General features: G+C 46.3%; 1 protein-coding gene and 1 pseudogene across 2 annotated transcripts in view; one reads left to right on the top strand and one right to left on the bottom strand.

Annotated features, from left to right (window-relative positions):
- The window catches only part of LOC102889660, a 4250-nt pseudogene extending 968 nt beyond the window's left edge, over positions 1-3282 (bottom strand).
- A 121-nt stretch (positions 3283-3403) lies between these two features.
- The window catches only part of LOC102879917 (cytochrome b5), a 25078-nt gene continuing 7833 nt past the window's right edge, over positions 3404-20648 (top strand). Inside the window, exons 1-2 of one of the 2 annotated variants that reach the window (XM_015590836.2) lie at positions 3404-3672; positions 20073-20201. In XM_015590836.2, coding sequence (XP_015446322.1) covers positions 3544-3672; positions 20073-20201 — 258 coding nt within the window. In that variant the 5' untranslated portion in view covers positions 3404-3543. The remainder of the gene's footprint in view (positions 3673-20072; positions 20202-20648) is intronic. The other variant, XM_006913737.3, reaches the window with a different exon arrangement.

Here is a 20648-nt window from a genome sequence, read left to right as displayed (position 1 = left end):
TGAGGATGACTGTTGCCTGTTTAGCCATTTCATGAAGTGAGGCTGCAGTAGTGATATCACGAATCATCATTCCAACTTCAAGTGCTAGTGTCGATCTTTCCAGCCTCAGGTAGCCCTCTGCAGCACTCGCTGCAGCTTCTACTGGGACCGGCCTGCACCACCCAGAGCAGGTGGGAGTTCCCTTCCACCTGCTCCTGGGCCACTTCCTCAATCACAAACTGGCCAGTGAAGCCTGAGGTGCTGAACAGTACCAGCTGGAAAGGCCTCTGCGGTCTCCATGACAAGCCCACAGCGAGCAGAGGCTCAGGAGGGCTGAGGCCTGGGGCGGCTCATACGTGATTTATTTTTAAATGAATTAAAATTTTAAGAAATTAGAAAAATTTGGAAATTATTGCTAATGGATTTGTTTAGAAATCAACTAGGTTATATATGCTAGAAATATAGGTATTTTTGGAAGGGAAAAGATAACCTATGGTAACATTTAGAAGACATTGATATGCAAATTATCCATGTAGAAATACCCATTTGTTGAGAGAACCAGCTCTGTGGTTATAACTATATAATGGCAAATATAACTATCAGTGGGCAGGAAAGAGCTGCTCAAGTGAGTCTTTGACGCAAGTGGCAGAAGGAATTAGAAAAGAAATTGAACAACCTAATGTTTGCGTCTTTCTGTCTTATAATGGAAGAGAAGACTGAATGCTTTTTATGGTGTATTTTTACCTGAGGAACTTTAGGAGTAGAGTTGGTTTTCTAAATCAGGGGTCCCCAACCCCTGGGCCCCGGACCAGTACTGGTCCGTGGCCTGTTAGAAACCAGGCCACATAGCAGGAGGTGAACAGCGGGTGAGCAGCAAAGCATGTGTTTGCAGCCACTCTCCAACGCTAGCATCACCACCTCAGCTCCACCTCAGATCATCAGGCGTTAGATTCTCATAGGAGCACTGGTCCCTGGTGCCAAAAAGGCTGGGGACCACTGTTCTAAATGTTGATAATATTTTTTTTTGCTGGAGGGGAAGTCAGGAGGAGTTTGTGTTTGTGTTCCTTTAATTTCTCAGGTTTGTTTCTAAATTTACCTAGATTTACTTCCCTTTGGAGCACCTGCCTGATAGGATATTTCCTCATACCAGTGTTTTAGAATAAGGAAATCTTGTTGAATCATCATCATAATAACACTAGCTAAAATCCGTTGATTGCTTTCTATGTGCCAGGCCCTGTGCTAAGCATTTTCTAAGCAGTGGCTTAGAACAGTCAACTGACTAGCTCATAGTCATACATCTGATACCTCACACCTAATAGGATTCAGGCACTGGCACCAAAGTTTTGTTTTTAACCACTTCTAGAGTTATTTGGAACTGGGAGTGATGTCTGAAACAGTCTTGACACTGGATTATAGAGATAGCCATCTACTCAAGAGACTAATCACTCTGCCAGAGGTCACATCTGGAGATTCAGCAGTCCTGAAACCATTAGGGAAATAGTATAATTTGGTTTACTATTTTTAAAATGTATTGGAAAATTATAACACTAAATGCATATATTTGAAAAGAGGGAAAGTCTCAGATCAATAAACTCCCACCTCAAGAAACTAGAGGGGAAAAAGCAAAAAATAAACTAAGGTAGAAAGAGGGAATGAATAAAGAGCGGAAATCAATAACATTGAATAAAAGAAAAACAAAAGAGAAAAGCTGGTTCTTTGAGAAATCAATAGAACTGACAAACCTCTAGCAAGGCTGACAGCAAAAAATGAGAGAACTCACAAATTATTGGTATCAGGCATTAAACAGGATATCACTACAGACCCTGCAGACATCAAAAGGATAGTAACAGGCCACTGTGAACAACTATATACACATAGATTTGACAATTTAGATGAAATGGACCAATTCCTTGAAAAATGCAAACTTCTACAACTCACCCAGTATCAAACATAATGTGAGTAGTCCTATAACTGTTATGGAAGTTAAATTCATAATTTAAAAACTCTCGAAAAAGATATCTGCTGGTCCAGATTGTTTCACTGGAGAATTCTCCAAACTTTTAAAGAATAAAGCCAATTCTACATGATCCCTTCCGGAAACATAGAAGATAAGGGAATACTTCCCAACTCATTCTAAGAAGCAGTGTTACTCTGGTACCCAAACCAGACGAATAAATGCATAAACAAATCTACACACCAATATCTTCTAGATAGAAAAGCTCAACATACTTATGAATGTGTATTATGTACTATAAACAACTATAGTACATAAAAAAGTATTACGTACTATAAACAGCTGGGGTTTATTCCAGAGGTGCAGAGCTGGTTCAATATTTGTCCATGTATTCCATCTTATGAAAAGGCTAAAGAATATTTGGAATGCTTGGGAAAATGTTTTCTTCTCAATGGCCATTCCTACAAAGGTCAGAAGGGAGAGGGGGAATGTTAGTGACTAACATTCACCGAGCACCTAAAAGTGGAAGAACTGTGCTCAGCCTCTGGGAGGATGACCTACACGCGCAGCCTGCCCTGTAGCTCTTTTTGGAATTGACTAGCATTGCTGAAAAAGGCCTTACTACATACCAGATGACTTTTTAATATGCTGGAATTTTTCCATTTTTTTCCCCCTCAAACAGTTGTAAACCTTCACATGAGTGCCCACTGGGGAGGTACTCTTCTAGACTGTTCCAAGTGCTACCAATCATTTAGGATTTACCTTAACGATATACACAAGACAGAAGACACTAATACAATAACTCGCTTAGACAGTGGTCAACAGCGAAGACAGCAGTACACCAGTTACAGAAATAATTAGAACGTTTATAATCCCCCTGGGTTGATTTTTCCTGAGAAATGGGCCGTCCTGGGGATTGTGCAGGGACGGGCGTAGTCAAGCAAAGTTAGAGTGACAGTTTGTTCTGGGCAGCACTTTTGTTTCACCGAGGCTACTTGACGGCACTGCGTGTTTTAACGTCCACGAAGCTCATTTGTTTCACGTCACGCTAACAGTTTACTCCTGAGATTTGCAGCGGAAAGGCCAAATTAACGTACAGGTCTGGCTGATCTGACTTGATTGGAAATAGCGGCAATTTTGCCATGAGGTCGCTGCTCCGCACAGAGTGGACTTTGCGCTGGCCCCTGTGAACCCTCCTTTGACAGCCACCCCGCCGCGCTCCCCCTTCCCGCGCACGTGCGCTGCCGGGTCTCCCAGATCGCCCCCGCTCCACTTTCTGCGCAGGTGCAAGGGAAGCCCCGCCTCACCCCATCCCCGCGCACTCCAAAAGTCACGATCGTGGAGGGCATCTTCTGCAGCCAATCAACAGCCACTTTGGGCGGGGGCGCTTTGGGGGTAGGTCGGAGGAGGGCGGGCCATTTGAGTGACACGGATTCTGACCAATCATCGGAGGCCGTGCGCTGGCCGTCCCCTCTGTGGCTCCGGCCGCCCTGTTCCCGTCGCCGGTCCCGGGAGCGAGAATGACCCCGCCCTGGCTTGTTTAAAGTGCACGCTCTGTTCCGTCCGGCTCCGCTGGTGTCTGCAGGGCCTGAGGGTCGCCGCTTTCCGAAATGGCCGAGGCGTCGGACAAGACCGTCAAGTACTACACCCTGGAAGAGATCCGGAAACACAACCACAGCAAGAGCACCTGGGTGATCCTGCACCAGAAAGTGTATGATTTGACCAAATTTTTGGAGGAGGTGAGTTGGTGAGGCGCGACGCGGACCCAGGCTTGAGGGTTCCCTGCCGTGACGGTGTTTCGCATCGCCGCAGGATTGACGTGCGCGGCACTGTGTGCGCGCCCGAGGCTGCTCACCCAGCTCTGCACACCTGGGCCTGGTCCCCGCGCCGGCACACCTGTGTGTGCGCCCCCAAGTCTTCACATCTCTCTGTGCATACCTGTCTCAGCACATCCGGAGTCAATCCTAGTTTCTGCGCCCTGTGTCCGCACACATGGGAATGTCTCCGCGTCTGCGCCTCCGGAGCCAGCACACCTGTGCGAGCCCACCTGGGAGCCACCGGAGGCGCCTAGGCTAGCGCGGCGGCCGGGTGAGCACCATTCAGCACTCGGTGGGAAGCAAAATCGCGGCTGGAGCTGCTTGCCTAGCAGAGGGCGCAGCTACGCCGATGGGTTTTGAAAGATCCCTTTTATCCTTGAGTTTGCGTAGATTGCAGCCTCCATGTGGGTGGGACAGGGGTCATTCCACTTCAGTTATGCCCCGAGTGGATTCCTGATAGCCGGTTGGAGACTACCCACCTCGCAAGCTGTGGGATCCCGCAGGAGGGGACCCTGAGTTTTTTCCGCGGTGAGAGTGTGTGGGCTGCACGCGCTCTCTCCCAGCTCCCAGAGGCCCACCCCACCACCCACCCGCTGTCATCTAGAAGGCACTCAATAATTGTTAACGAATCCAATGGGGACTTTACAGCGAGGTAAATAAAGTACAGAACTCCTGGGGCTGTGGGTGTGGGTGTGTGGCTGGCCTCGATGAAGAAGGAAGAGCGACAGAGTAGTAAAAACGCTAACGGTGGAACTTGATCCTTCCTTAAGCAACTTTGGAAGTTTTAAAACAACTTTGCTTAACTTAAAGGAAAACGTTCCTTTTATAAGATCCTATGCTGTAGGTTAGGACTTTTGCAGTAAATTCCAAGGGGATTTTCTTTGCCACCTCTGGATGCGTTTTATCACTATGGGGGAGTCTCAGTCATAAATCTTAACACTTAACCTTTCCCCAGACAATAAAGGAGAATGTTATGGGAATTCTTTACATAATTTGCCGGAATAACTAAGATAAAGAGGCCTAAGCTTAGCTGAATCAATTGGGACTTTTGTTTTGCAGAGATTTTTTTTTTTTGAACTGCTTTTAAAAATGTTGAAGTTTATTACCAAGATATTTTATTATGAACTTGTTACTTGGTGGAGTGCCAAAAGATAAAATAGTGTCCCAATTTAGTTAGGAGTGGTTTCTGGTTGGGAGTCACATTTGAACTGTCTCTTCTTCTGAACTTCAATTTATTTGCTGTTAGAGTTTCTTGAACTAAAGACCCTGATTGTAACATCAGGTGTAATTGACTCTAAACGTCTGCTTGCAGCTGTCCCTTGTGCCCTGCCTGGTATGAATTATTCTGGGTTTCTGAGATCCCTTCTTTCTTTTTCTTTCTTTCTTTCTTTCTTTCTTTTTCTTTCTTTCTTTCTTTCTTTTTTTTCTTTTCAAAAAAAAAAATCTTTTCTTAAATCTTAACACTTAACCTTTCCCCAGACAATAAAGGAGAATGTTATGGGAATTCTTTACATAATTTGCCGGAATAACTAAGATAAAGAGGCCTAAGCTTAGCTGAATCAATTGGGACTTTTGTTTTGCAGAGATTTTTTTTTTTTGAACTGCTTTTAAAAATGTTGAAGTTTATTACCAAGATATTTTATTATGAACTTGTTACTTGGTGGAGTGCCAAAAGATAAAATAGTGTCCCAATTTAGTTAGGAGTGGTTTCTGGTTGGGAGTCACATTTGAACTGTCTCTTCTTCTGAACTTCAATTTATTTGCTGTTAGAGTTTCTTGAACTAAAGACCCTGATTGTAACATCAGGTGTAATTGACTCTAAACGTCTGCTTGCAGCTGTCCCTTGTGCCCTGCCTGGTATGAATTATTCTGGGTTTCTGAGATCCCTTCTTTCTTTTTCTTTCTTTCTTTCTTTCTTTCTTTTTCTTTCTTTCTTTTTCATTCTTTCTCTTTCTTTCTTTTCTTCCTTTTCTTTCTTCCCTTTCTTTCTTTTCTTTCTGTCTATTAAATAATAAAGAGTAGTCTTTATAAATGAATAATAGGCTATTATTCTGTCCTAAACATTGTGTTGTACAGGAGGACTTCCAGACCTCCCCCCACCAGATGTCAGTAGTATCCCCCTTCCCCACTTGTGACAACCAAAAATGTCTCCAGTTATTGCCAAAAGTCCCCTTGGGGACAAAAATCCCCACCTTAAAATTTGTTTTATATAACTTTTAAGGGTAAATTTCTCAGAAGGAGATAGAGAAGGTCATTAAACCCTACCATAAATCATTTACATTTCATTCTTCTGAGGCAAGAAAGGGGCAAGAGATGCAAACAAGGCGGTCAGTGGCTAAGTTAGCTGACAACAGATTCCTTTATTCTTTCTCACTCAGTTTTCAGTACTATCTTTGAAAGTAGCTTGGGGAGAATGCCTCTCAAATAAAATGTAATGAAAGGAGTTTATCCCTAATATTTGATAACTAATACTTATAGTGTGGTAGCAAAAAACTTACTATTTATAATGAGATAGATAAAACCCAGTTTACAGTGGTTCCTATACGCTTTGCTTTTCTCAGTTGGTCCTAGGCACAGCCCTCCTTGCAGTCACCCCACTGGGGCTGGAGTTTGGCTCATGTGCTCTCTCTGCTCCTCATGCCCTCCCTTTTGATTAGTTGATGAGGTATCTGCTGAGCTCCGGGAGCCTCTCTCTCCTTCACCAGACTGGAACCCGAGTGGAAGCTTCCATTCCAGGAAGAGGAATGATAAAGCAGTGCTGCGGACAGGAATGGTGACATAGAAAGCCGGTCAGCTGTCCCAGAGGGCAGTGGGAGCCTCAGGCTGGGCTCTCTAGTAAATGGGGCCTCAAGTCCGCAGGGGCGGGAGTGGAGAGGACGGGGCTGGTGCACAGCCTGGCGTGGGCTGAGGTAGAAGAGGAAGGCGGCTGACGCCATGGCTGTGGACCAATGAGAGTGACAGTGTGCTTGCCGGCCTGTTCCAGCCGGCCATCGTAGGTGCCAGCCTTCCCACAATAGCCTGATTCCACTTTTGGGGACACGTGTTCAGCGTGCTGTCTTTACTGTTTGTTCTCACTTTCTGTGACCATCTCTGCGTAATGCAGTGTGCTAGGCTTTCAGCTTCCTGCCCCAGCATGGCCGTCCTGGGACCCTTGATAGGGTTGCCATGTGAGGGCTAAAATCTTCAATGCCTTTGCTATTTTTTAAGGAAGTTTGATTATATTGTGAATCTCATACTACTAAAAAGCTGCAGTTGCCAATATGTCTTTGATCAATGTAAAATAGGAATGTTATTATGTAACATGTAGTTTGACAAATAAAACTAGAAATTATGAAAGCCATAGGAGGAAAGGGTGGTAAAGGTGGCCCAGGCATTGTGGGTAAACCAGCTGCAGAGCCTCTAGGCCACCAGGGAATGTGAGCCTGAGGGCAGGGCTGCTTTGTATATTTCTACAAAATTTTTTTTGGTAACTTTTTGCTACTTTTGAGAAGAGGTTTTAAGAGTGCTTGTGAGGCTACTTTGTTTTCTTCATTTTAATGTTTCAAAACAAACACTGGAGATTGCTAACTTTTGCTTTTTATTTCTCTTTAAGGTAGATGGAAACTAAGGAAGGGAGGACAGATTATGCAGGCTAGCTTGGGTAACTCAAGGAATACATGATGCTTATTTCTACTTAATGCAGGTATCTATTCTAAAAGTTCTCCCAAACCACAGAAGACTAGCAATAAATACCTTTTAATATAATGGAGTCTGAACAACCTTTGCCCCACTAGACATTCATGGGAAAGTATTGGATTGGGGTGAGGAAAACTAGATCTAAACCTTAGACCTATTGTTGAGGTGACCCAGGCAAGTCAGGTAAATTCTCTGTCATTTTCTTCCTTCTTCAGTAGGGAACATTCTGTCACCTGCATCTACCTCAGGCTTGTGAACGTTGGCAGGAACAATGTATATGAAAATACTTGGAAAAGTATGTAAATATTTTAAGTTAAAGTTTTACAAATAGTTATAATGATTTTGTTATGAGGTGGGTCTAATATTTATTTAGTAGGAACTCAACTCAGATTATAGTTTTAGCAAACAAAAATGGTTCAAAATACAAATAGTCACTTGAAGTATAAATTTTCAGGAATGTATGTGGGGCATAGTGGGATACCATCTTTTTTCTGGAGCTTTAAAAGTGCAGCTTTATTATTTTGGGGGAAAACAACACTACGTGGTTATTATAAGGAACCGGACAATGTGGAAACATGCAAAGAAGACTCTCCAAGCTTCCCGGAATTCCACTGTGCAGAGGTGACCACCGAAAACGTCGCGGGGGACATTGTCCAGACTACGCTAGATGCACCCTCCGTGCGATGACCCGCTTTACGGAATCGGCCCGCCCGCACTGCCTGCTCCGTGGCAGCGAGCCCTGTTTTCCCTGGCTGCCTCCTCGTTGCAGGAACGTTCCAGCAGCACGGAACCACTCCCCCTCTTGCACACTCCGTTTGAGTTTCTACCTGCGGTTATCTCCATAGGAGAAGCTCGAACGGCCATGCCGTTTTCGTATTTGCTGCATGTCCCCGAGCTGCCCGTGTCATTCGTACCAGTGACCACTCCCAAGGGCCTCACACCAGTGAGGGTCTGTCCCAGGTCTGTGTTCTCCTTAGTCGTTGGGAGACCTGGTGATTCCCCACGTCCTCCTCTGAATTACTTGGATGTGTGTTTCTGTCAGAAAGGGAAATGGAAGGAAATGTTTTAGCCTCGTTAACATAAATTCTCTTAAAAGTGCAGCTGCAGCAAGTGATGCCTTGTTTACCCCAGCGTGAGCTATTATCAGCAGTGCTGGTCTGTTTCTGAGGGCTCGGTAGAGCGACCCAAGATGGCAGCAGACTCAGCGAGGGTTTAGCGGTGGCTCAGGCATTCTCTACAGCTTCCTAATGTGTGCTTTTTCCCGTTACCTTTGAACTTTGTTTTCTCGGGAACATGCTGTGCTGTGTATTTATTAACAGGCTGCCTGTGTGTTTTACCAGGTCCCCAATGGGACCGGGAGAGTGAGTCGAAAATGTGGGAGAAGTCAATTCAGGCTGGGTCAGTAGAATGGCCTGGGCAACCCGTTGGTAAGTGACTTCTGGTTTGTGAGAGCTGACGTCTCATGGATGATGGCAAAAAGTCACTTTCTTACATCCGTGGAATTGTACCTCTAGTTGGCCCATGAGCATGTCATGCCAAGAATGATGGCATTGACCCGCGCCGATGCTGGGAGGAGGCAGGGGGCAGCATGAACTCTTCGGGGCCCAGCCAGGGGTTTTCTGTGTCTGGCTCACAGCGGGTGGCAGCCAGTGGCTCTTTTATAGCAAAGGCCTTGGGCGTGTCTGCTGCCGCTTGTTGCTTTCAGTGCAAAGCAGAGTCAGAAACTGGCCAGGACACAAACCATGTCCAGCCTGCTTTTCCTTCTTTCCAACTTCTCCAGGAAGTGTTTGGTACAGGTCCTTCGTCCTCCCTCCTAGTGGACTAATCATAAAAGTGGTCACAGCGGAAGCTCCCTGAATGCCAAATGACATTCAGTACGTGCCACACAGTAGGCTAAATACTTTACGTGCATGAAACCCTCCTTCGCTTTTGTCCTGTAATCCTCAAAGCAGTCCTCTCAGGTTGTAGCAGTGGTGGCCTCCTCTTCACAGGTCAGAAACCTGTGGCTCAGGAGGTTCCGTGACCTGCTCAAGAAGTGCGGCCAGAAGGAGCAAAGCCAGGACGCGGGGTCCCCATCTGAGCCACCTGCTGACCCTGTGACTCAGCGGCCAAGAGTCCTTGGGCGTTTTGAAGACAACAAGTGTAGCTTCCAAAGAAAAAGGCCACCCCACTGGCACGTATGTGCTGTCATTCGCTCTGCGATTCCCCCGTATCTGGAATTCCCCCGCAGGAACCAGGGAGGACGCCAAGGAAAGCTGTGGATGGACAGATTCAAGGAGAAGGGAAGCCTTGGGAGGGAAAAGGGCAGAAATGTGCCGTTCTCGCCACCTTTGTCGTTTTACTGTGCCGCCGCCTGGAAGGTGGAGGAAGCAGCCATTCCAGTTTTTCATGGTGGAGTCTTCAGGGACTGTTCCTGACACAGAGGGCCTCCGGTGGCCTTGAGAGTCAGTGTCGTGTTGTTTAAGGAGATCGTTTGCCTGTGTGTGAGGTGTGTGTGAGGGGGTTAAATGTTGTTTTCAAAAAGCCACTGAAGGGACTGGCCTGGGAGGGGTTGTTTTGAATGGAAATCCTATGTGGTTGCTACTCTTACAAAACCTGCCCCTGGGTCCAGCTGATGCCCTGCCCACCCCTGCCCGCCCCTCGCTAAGCCCCTGGGTCCTTGTCCTCTGTGAGTGACACCCTCTTTCCTTATCTGCCAACATCTCCATTCCACTTAAATATCGCCCCCTGGGGACCACCGTGGGAAGAGCCTTTCCTCCTCCTGCTCCTGCCTGTCTGCCTGGTCCTTCCCTGTCGCACGTGTCACACACCAGCGGCTGTTAGGTTACGTCCTCTGTCCTGTGCCCTTCGGAGCACGTGTTCTGACAGGGTCTGCAGGGGTTCGCCGCTTCCAGCAGACTGACGGTCGGTTGCTCAGAGTTTTTAGTTTGAGTAATGTATGTTGTTATTACATTAAAAATGTAATTTCTGGAAGAAAATAAAAAAACTTCATCTTGTGGAAAGTCGTTTCTCTGCTTAGTTCCTCTCCATGGCCTCCCTTTGCACGATGCCCTGGAGACCCGTTCAGGCTGCTCGCTCCTCTTCCCGCATGAGCGCGTGCGGTAACCCCGGAGGAGCGCCAAGGCCTCTCCAGCTGGGGCCGTTACCCATAAGCTGCACCCCAGCCACCCTTCTGTAGCGACTCTCCACTTGTTTACACTCACAAGCTTAATTATTCAGTCACTACTGAGTCCCTTTCAATGGTTGCTGGGCTCGTGTGCAGGCTTTCATGTGGATGTCAGCCCTTATTCCCTGGGACCAGGACCCATGAGGGCGACCACTGGGCCATTTTGTGAGCGGATGTTTCACTTTAAGACGGGGTGCTTCCCCGAGTGCCTGTACGTTGTGCACCTCACCAGCGGTGTGCAACGGGGTCAGCATTCCACACCTTCACCAGCGTTTGATCACCGGTAGTTTTTAATGATTTTTTTTCCCAAATATAATTGGTATACAATTACCAGCAGACATATATTTTTTAATCATAGCCATTCTAACAGGTGTGTGGTCCTCTCTCTCCGTGGTTTTAATTCACATTTCCTTACTGGCTAGTGAGGTTAGACCTTATTTTCATGTGCTTCTTTGCCGTCTATACATATTTTGGAAGAAATGTCTGCTCAAGTTGTCTGCCCATTTTCTGTTTGGATTGTTTGATTCCTTATTGTTGAGTGTAGAGAATTCATTATATATTCTGGATATAAGTCCTTTGTCAGGTATATTAGCAAAAATTTTCTCCCAGTCAGTGACTTGTCATTTTGTTCTCTTAAGAAGATCTTTCGAGGAAGAAAAGTTTTTAATTTTTGGGAAGTCCAGTTTATCCATTTATTCCTGTGCGTATCATGCGTTTGCTATCATGTCTCAGAACTCTTCGCCTAATCCTAAGTCTCTTAAAAAAATTTTACATTTTATATTCCGATCTGTGATGTGTTTGGGGTTAATTTTTGTATAAAGTGTGAGGTTTAGGTCAAGATTTACTTTTTTGACTCCTGATGTCCGGTTGCTCCGAACTCTGGTGCAAAGGCTGTCCTCGCATCAGATCGCTTTTGTCTTTGTCAGAAATCAGCTGGGAGCCTTCGTAGGGGTTCGTCCCTGGGTCCTCTGCTCCGCCCCACTGCTCTCTGGCATGTCTCTGCCAGGACCACAGGTTCTTGATTACCTAAGTCTTAGATCAGTGGTGTGGTTAGCTATGAAAAGGTTTAAATAACAAAGTGACATGGTCTGACTGACACTTAAGTTGTCACTCTACTGGGATGAGAGCACATTGTCAGGGGCGGGGCATCAGGTGAGAGGCGAGGCAGCAGGGGTGGGAAAATTGGTCTGATTCTGACCACATTAGAAAAGTTGAGCCCACAGAATGTCCTGGTGGATTCAGTGTAGGGATGAGAGAAACAAGGGTCAAGTGAGACCCCAGGGTTTTTGACCCGAGCAACCGGTTGGATAGAAGTGTCATCAAATGGGGTGGGAGTGAGTGACGATGGGGCAAGTCTTGCGAGAGAAGGTCAGTTCAGTAGTTAATGTTTGGTTTGAGAAACTTTTTTAGATATCTGTGACGTAGATGTGGATACAAGAATCCAAGTTTCGGAGAAAGGTCTTGTTGACCTGGAGATAAAGATTCAGATATTGTCAGCACTTTTAAAGTCATGACATTAGTTGTGATGGCCGAGGAACGTGGAATGCTGGGCCCCAGGGCACTCCCACATGGAGAAGGAGGAGCAAGGAGCAGGGCACGAAAGTGTGACCGATGGGGTGATGGGGAGAGAACATCCTGGAAAGCAGCATGAAAAGTCTTCCTAAGACACATTGCCTACGTTGCTTGTGTGAATAAGTTAAGCAGAGGAGGCTTGAGAACCCACAAGGGTCATCACTGGAAACCTTAGCAAGAAGCAGTTTTGGTCACTCAGTCATTTAAAAGAGAATGAAGGAGGCGAATTGGAGACAGCAGGCTTAACCCTTTCAGGGTTTTTCCTACACAGGGGAAAAACGAGGAATTGCCCAGAGGGGGAAGTAGAGCCCAGAGAGGGTGTGTGAGAGTGTGTGAGAGACAGTGTGTAAGTATGTAAAGACAGGAGAAATAACATGCTCGAATCCTGATGAGAATAATCCAGTGGGAGCCTGAGGGCGAGGCGGGGGCTTGTTTATGTAGGAAAACAAGCAGTCGGTGGCTCAAAGACTGCCTGACTAGGCGTGCCTCCGGTTAACAAACTCGCTGTATATTAGCTAGCGAGACGAGTTTAGACATGGTAAAATTAAACGTGTCAGTGGCCAATGCAAACTTACCTTTGATTTGTGGTACATTTTAGACTAATTGTTTATTATCTCAACTCTAAAAGTAACCAAGAATTCTGCTTCTCTTTTTTTCAAAGAGAGAGAATCGAAGCACATTCTGCAGGCGAACTGCCAGCTCAGGCTCACAGCTGCTTACCTATCTGTTCTCATCCCAGCGACCTTTGAGGACTATCTCCCTAGACATTCATTGTCGTTATGCTGTCTTGTTTCTGTTGACTCCTGTTACTTGGTTCTGCTGTGGCTTAGAGTCAGGCTATTTGATTTAATCCATAGAAATCAGTTGAAGATGAAGTTGGAGGTCGAAGGAAGGCAGTCCCTTGGGGTTTGGTGCTGGACTTAGCCTTCAGCGATTTAAAGGCGTCAGGGCCCGAGCCGGGTCTGTACAAGGTCCTTTGTGGTGATATCCAGTGGCAATGGGGAAGACAGGGACCTACATGGATATCGCCTGCATGCGTAGGATAGGCCAGGCATTCTCTAATGATATCACTCACTCTTCTCTGCAGTTTAAGATGGTGGGGTATTTGATGAAAGCTCAGGAAGTCCAGCACCTTCCTGGGTCATCTGCTCAGGCATGACAGGCTAGACCTTGATTCAGGCTCTGGCATGTCCAGGCCTGTGCCTTTCCCACCGGTCAGTGCTGCCTAGACACAGGAGCTATGCCAACTGGAGGGCACTCCGTCACTTCTAGAACGTGACATGGGCACCTGGGGAGTGTGAGAAGGAAGCCGTCAGAGCCCGCGAGGGGGTCAGGCAGGCATCTCAGAGCCAAAGGGGCTCGAGTGAGCAAGGGCCAAACGTGCGACTAACGGGAGGTTTGATTTAGCATTTAGATAAACGACATGGGAAAGGGTTATTTATAAAGCAGTCGGGAGGTGATATACGCTTAATGCTCCTTTTTAATCGCTTCCCCACAGTCCAACAACAAATGAAAAACAGAGCACTCGGCTTCCAGAATTCAGAGAGAGGGGCACATGCAGCCCGGGGCAGTGCAGGTGCAGAGGTGGCTCCTCCGTGGGGCCCTCGGGGGCCATGCAGAAGGGAGGTTGATGAACCCCACCAGCTCCTGGGCCGTCATTTTCTGCCTCCTCAGAAAACTAGCGTCTGGAAATGAGAGAAAACATGTGGCCAGGCTCCCTTGTTATTTTACTTTTAAATCCTGTGCAGATCATTTGGTCTGCAAACTTCTTTGAGTTGTTCTCATCTTTTGCTCAACTATTGCAGATAATCTCTTTACCTTTATTTATTTATTTATTTTTTTGCTTAGTCATTGTTTACAGACAATCTTCACTCCACTTTTTTTGGCAGTGTTGAATGTTTAGATTAAAAGATTGTGTTTAAAACTCCAGGACCGGTGGACTTTGGGTCCCACAACATCACATTTCAGTGCAAAGCGCTTTTTGTTGTCAGTTTTTGCTTAGTTTAAGTGAGCACTCAGAGGAACTGGACTTTGGTGCATATTGTGACATTGTAGTGCAGTTGAGTTTCTTTGCAGGGACAACTTTCTAGCTAGATAGATCCCTGAGATAGGAGAGAGAGCGGGGGAGGGGGAGAGAAAGTGAGTCTGTCTGTCCTTTGAGTCTTTCTTAGTAGGGCAAGGAAGGGTAGGGCAATGACAGTTTCTTAGGGTCTAGAAGAAGTGAGAGATATCTCTTCTAAATCTCAAAAGGGAAATAAGTGTATCAAAAAACTTTATTTTTAAGGCATCCTCTCTAAAGTCATTTTGTTCAGAAACATAAAAACGGTCATTTAATTTGCATGTTCCAAAAAAAAGGAGAGGCTGGACTAAGTCAGACATGGGTTCTGGGCCTATTTCCTTCATGAAATGTCAGTGTGACTTAGGGCTTAATTTCTCTGAGTCCCAGTTTCTCCATCTGTGGATTTAAGGGTGTTGGGTCTCAGAAGGTGCTTTTAAACCCTGAACTTCGGGGGTTTTCACCTTCAGGCCACCCTTCTGAGTCTAGATCTCCAGCCACGCTTGAGCTTTTGATGCCAGGCCTACAGAATAGGTGGAGGGCGGCAGAACTTTCGGGAATCACAAAGTGCCTTATTAGTAAAGTTGCAGGCTGTGCGGGGTGTGGGTGGCAGGGAAGCGAGGGGCTGGCGAGGCTCTGTGTGGCCCACTCGGGGCAGGTTGCTGCAGGCCTGCAGCATGCTCCGCCTGTCCTGACTTAGAGCCCATCTGCCCTCCGGCGGCTGGCCCCTCGGGAGCTCCTTACTGCCTGCCGGTCCACCCCGGCTCCCAAGCCCCTGCGTTATTCGGTCCGTGCTCACCGGCCGTGTTTGTCAGTGCTCCCTAGAGAAACAGTCCCAGCCGGAGACGTTGCATGTCACTCCACGTGGAGATGGGAAGAGGTTTATTATCAGGAGGGCCTAGGAGGGCCCAGGAGTCCCAGGTGTGCGTCCGCAGGCTGACTCGGGAGCTGGCGGTGTAATTCAGTTCGAGTCTGCAGGCCTGAGAGCAGGGGGCCAGCAGCGGAAGTCCGAGTTCAAGGGCAGGAGGAGAAGAAGTAGGTGGTCTCAGCCGTGTCAGTGAGGCGACAGTGAGGCGTCAGGCCTAGAAAGGCCAACCCTCCTTCCTCTGCCCTGTGTTCTCTTGGCCCGCCCACTCCGGGAGCCCCTCTCCTCTACCAGGGCCCCCGACTCGTAGGGAAGCTGCCCCCCAGACGCACCCAGGGCCCGTCAGGCGGGCATGCACGATGAGCCCTCACACGCCGCACGGAGTCCGTGTCACTCAGAGGCTTCTGTCTCTTCGCTGACCGCATGCTCTCCCACACGTTTCCGCCGGTTGGCCCCGCTCCGTGCTCCTGGCCTCAAGCGTGCCGTCTTCATCCACTCTGCGGATCCAATTTCTAGCCTAATGGGGCCTGGATTGTTGTTTAAGATGTTTATTAAAATGGCCCAATTATTTAAACATAAGATAAATTAAGACGATCCTTTAACACTTCTCTAATTGTTTGACGTCTCTGGAGACCATGGTACTGTTAACGATGAGGTGAAAATCTGAACTTTTTCCTGTTTGTTAGCATTGTGCAAAGGACTGTCGATACTGTGCAATTCATTATGGTTACTTGGTGTCCAGTCAAGAAAAATTTATCAAGTTTGTAATATTTTTTTCCTTTTTCGACCTCTTACCCTTTTTTTTTTTTTTTTTCCTGAGAGCAGGGTATACCTTTTAGATTGTTGAGCCCCACAGAGGCTCAGCGAGTGCCATTAATTGGAATGACTGATGGCCGGGGCGGGCAACCTCAGCTCCCTCGGGACCAGGCAAGAGGCATGTCAGTGAACACCGGCCGTCTTCCTCGGTCGACTTCCCTGAGTTCATCGATACTCATTTAACACTTTTTGTTATCTGCATTTCTCTTATTTCTGTATGTATTTGGCAGACGCTTGACTTCGGTAAATCCTCAAATTCTCAAGTACGATTACAACTATAATTCTTTCACTAATCGTGTAACTGAAAGAGCTGACGAGACCACTTCAGACCTTTAGTGGTTGTGAAAGGAGGATTAAGCCATAAAATGAATGATTTACGTTGTTCACATAAACAGACACAGGAGCTACTGGCTCAGCAGGCGGATGCGCTCCAGCAGGCAGCCTCCCCCGACCTGGTCTCCATCCAGGACCCTGTTCCCAGCCTTTGGCACCGTCATCCATCCGATTGTGCAAGTCAGATTCTGAGTCAGCATGATGCATCTTGTCTCACACCCACTATCTTCACGTAGCAAGAAGTGTCATCTCTCGTCTGTTCTCTCTGACCCGTCACCCTCTTCGTCCACGGCTGCTCCTGTCTTCCTTAGGCCACTGTCACCTCTGGCCTGGATTAGATGAGCGTAATGGCCTCAGCAGGGGTCTTCCTGAGCCCTCTCCTGCCCCGATGTCTGCTTTCCACTCTGATGACTGGGTTTACTTTTAAACTAAATCTAATTTTGTCACCCTTTCTTCTTAGATCCTCTTGGTGGCTTCTCATTGCTCACAGGATAGAGATCAGCATCACTGAAGAGGCCCCGGGCCTGTGTGGTTCGCCCCTCCTCCCCAGTCCCGGACTCGCATGCTCCCTCCACTATGAGACCTTCCGACATTCGGTCCCGCCCTGGGCTAATCCGACTCCCGCTCTGCACCTCAGCCCAGCGAAGCCATTCCTGAGCCATCAGGGCCGTGTTCTTCACGGCCCTGCTCCGTCATTTCAGAGCACTCGTGCTCACTTGGGCTGTGCAATTGTGTGCTTTTCCTGCGGGGTCCCTGCGAGACTGTAGGAGCCCTGACCTTGGCTCACTGGAGCCTTGCACTTCGCCATGTGGCGCCTGGCAGCACATGGGGTATGTTTGTTGAGTGAGTTGACTTTGGCACGTAAGAACCCAAATGGAAAACCAGGTCTTCCTCTGGGAAAATGGGAGCCTTTGCGTTAGAAGGATGACGCCTGGTGAGACACGCTTGTTTTCCCCTTGTCCTCCCTACCGTCTCCCCAACACTCCTTCCTGTCCTTCTGGGTTCTACAGCTGCTGCCTGTACACGGGCCTGAGTGACACCCTGGGAGTCATACGTCGCCAGGACAGGTTCCTGGCCCAGACGCCCAAGTTTGGCCAGAGTCCTCAGAGGATTTCACTTCTTGTGTTGCCTCTAATCTCGCCCCCGCGTGACCAGGCGTTTTGGGCTTTTCCTGATCTTTCAGCAGACCCTCAGATAATTGAGCTCACCTGCTATTCCACCATTTTTCGAAGCCTTGCCTTTTCTTTGGCCCACCCCCAAGGCTGTAACCTGCCTGAGAGATAGTCGTACGTTCTCTGAGCGTTTCTGGACAAAAGTCTTAGAGAAGCCATATTCCATCTCTGGGAATAACCAAGATGGCAGCAGCGCCAGCATTCTCACTTTGTCCTTGTCACTTACTAGTGCTGACAGGTAAGGAAGAACGCTCCCTTTAGTCTTAAGGTGCGAAGCATCTCATTAAAGCAGCAGCACAGATTTGCCAACAGGGAGAAGAGTGACAGATGAGTTGCCGAGTTTCGAACCATCGTGATTTAGACTTGCTTTACCTGGCAGTGTGTCTCTCTCTGTCTGTCATAAATATCTTTCAGGGATAATATTAGGAGCTGCAGTAAGCCATTCTCATTTCTTATATAATCAGACTTGAGTTATTTTGTTCCAAAAATCAATTTTTAGGCTTTGTTTTTCTAACTAATTATTTAAAAAATCCCAGGGGTAGGTCAAAAGTATCTTAGCATCAGTTCATTTGTTCTATACTATATTTTTTCTTAAATAGTGGTCAGTGAAACCAATATAAGCCAAAATATCTGTCTCTTTCATTCTCTTTTCCTTAGGACACCACCTCACAAATGGCTTAGGGAGGGTTTAAATCATGGATAGATAGGTATTTACTTTCCCCATTTTAGCACTTTAAAGATCAAATGCTATATTTTTAAAACTTGCCTAATTTTATTTTATTTTTTTTTTATAAAAGGCCAACCTATGTTTTTAACCTCATTTGAAATGTTCCTTTGAAGATAGGCTGTAACTGGAAAACGGCGAGTTACTTTGGGGGTTTGTCTGTACTCACGTATCCTTGGCAAGAACCAGAAGTTAAGGAGGATCTTGTGAGTTAGGCTGCCACACAGAAGAAACGGTCTGTGCATTTACATAGTTTGCGCGGCCGAGTTAGTCACTTTACATCTCCCATGTTGGCTGTGTGCTCCTCAGTTCATGGCTAACCATAAACAGCCCGTTCTAGGTCAGGAGACCATGTGTTCCTTGCTGTGGCCTCGCGGGGCGTCAGGAAGTTCTCGTTAGCTTTGCAAGTCAGTCTGCCACCTGCCGAGGCCACCAGGTGGCTCCCAGGCTTGTTTAAGTGGACTTCCACTGTTCTGAAGACCCCCAGAGAAGACATTTAAATACATTTGGAAATACCTGCAAGGCGTAACATTATATAGCCCTGTAAAAAGCCATATTGAGGAATAATGACTTTGGAAAATATTTAATAAAAATGCTGGATAATATTTACTGGTCATATGTCATGTGCCAGACATATATCAACACATCTAATCCTCAGAAACTATGTGATAAGCACAGTTATTTTCCCAATTTCTTGTGGTAGTAACTGCTAGCCATACTGTCTACAAATGTTTCCTTTTGAAAATCATTCACACATATACATATGACTATTCAGGTTTCTCTAGATGGCAAGATTATGGGTGATTTTTATTTTCTTTTTTCTGCTTTTCAATTTTTTTATAATGTAGACAGATAACTTTTATAAATAGTAGAGAAAATAAATAAGTAAATCTTTTAGCACTAGATATGTTTAAACAAAGGAGGAAGAGAAACAGCTTTCAAAAAAATTGTCCACTTTCTAAAATGCGATGTGCCTTTATGTCTTCTGTTATTGGGAGAAAAGAAGAAGAGACTACAGAGAGAATGGTTTGTTCAGGCGTCGGACACTTATAGGTGGTTTGCTCAAGGGGAGGGTGTATTTGATCTAAGGTAATACTGAAGCTCAATTTAAGAAGGTTTTCTTTCTCCCCTGCAAAAGCATTTAGGATGATGTAACCAAGCACTTTTTTAAATTGACTGAGAACCCCTTTCCTTCCTGAGAATTTCTAAACTTTTTCACCTACATCCATGACTGGGCCTCGCTTGTCCTTCTCCCCTGTCTGCATTGTGGCGTGCCCTGGTTTTACCAGTTAAAGCAGCTAAGAGCACCCAGATGCCTTGGTTACCCAAAAAGCTCTTTCCACCCCTCCCCCATGTGGAACTGAACTCTTTCCTTCTTGCCTGTCAGTGATGTGCCCTGTGGTGGTGTTTTGATCAAGTCACTACTGCACCTGCTCTTTTCCTCCCTGCTAGAAGGTGAGTTTTGCAAGGCACAGGGGACTTGCTTAACTGCCCGCAGGCTGCTCCCTTCTATGCAGGCAGGCTCAGAGAGTGCTCGCCAAAGGTGGATTCCCATCTAAGGGGCAATGGTGCTTGTTCCCACTCAGACCTGAGAAGTCAAAAAGATGAGACGCAAGAAAAAACAGATTGGATAAAGATTAAGGAGAGCAATTTTGAGAGCTTTATGAAAAAGCAAAGAAGACATTCCTAAACTATTAAAAAGGTCTGCCCCATGAATAATCTGGAGAAGCAGACACTTTACTCTTGGGAAGAGTTTTATCGCACTTTCTAGAAGGAGTTTGAATACACAGGAGTATGTTGTTGCCATCTGCATCGTGGACGAATTATAGTCACTTCACCCGTGACTCCTGGAGTATCCTGTTTGGTTAAATAAACTTGCCACTTCCTTTACCTCATTTGCTTGGGGAAAAAAGTTTTTTTATGTCTGTCTGTCTTTTGAACAGCATCCCGGCGGGGAAGAAGTCTTAAGAGAACAAGCCGGGGGTGACGCTACCGAGGACTTTGAGGACGTTGGGCACTCTTCAGATGCGAGAGAAATGTCTAAAACATTTATCATTGGGGAGCTTCACCCAGTAAGTACCTTTTGGGGGGCCTTTAGCTATTTCTCTTTAAGGCTACAGCTTGGCCTTACCCAGGTCTATAAACATGCAAATTTAATATAAAGCAAAAACAGTTCCTCCTGATTTCAGAACACCATTTTTGTCATAAACAAGTTGCCCAGAAATTTCTTTGCATTTGCCTGGTTGCATTTTTCACTGGCATTTAGAGTCAGATTCCTCTAACCCCAAAGCCACATCCCACGGACAGTGTGTTTCAGACTCTGAAGTGTCACGGCGTAGCAAATTTTAGAAAGTGTCACAGAGTAGCAAATTTTAGAAAATTTAGTAGCAAATTTTAAACCCAGCATAATTTTCTTTTTTTTTCTTTTTTTGACCAAAATATTTTTAAATATTAACTCCCCTAACCCTTACTATAATTCCAAAAAATTATGTATTAAAAAATGATTTAAAATTATCAAA

The sequence above is a fragment of the Pteropus alecto genome, unplaced genomic scaffold (assembly GCF_000325575.1).
Source record: "Pteropus alecto unplaced genomic scaffold, ASM32557v1 scaffold14, whole genome shotgun sequence".
Classification (NCBI taxonomy): Eukaryota; Metazoa; Chordata; class Mammalia; order Chiroptera; family Pteropodidae; genus Pteropus; species Pteropus alecto.
Note: the sequence above shows the minus strand (reverse complement) of the source record. Positions and strands in the feature narration are given on the sequence as shown.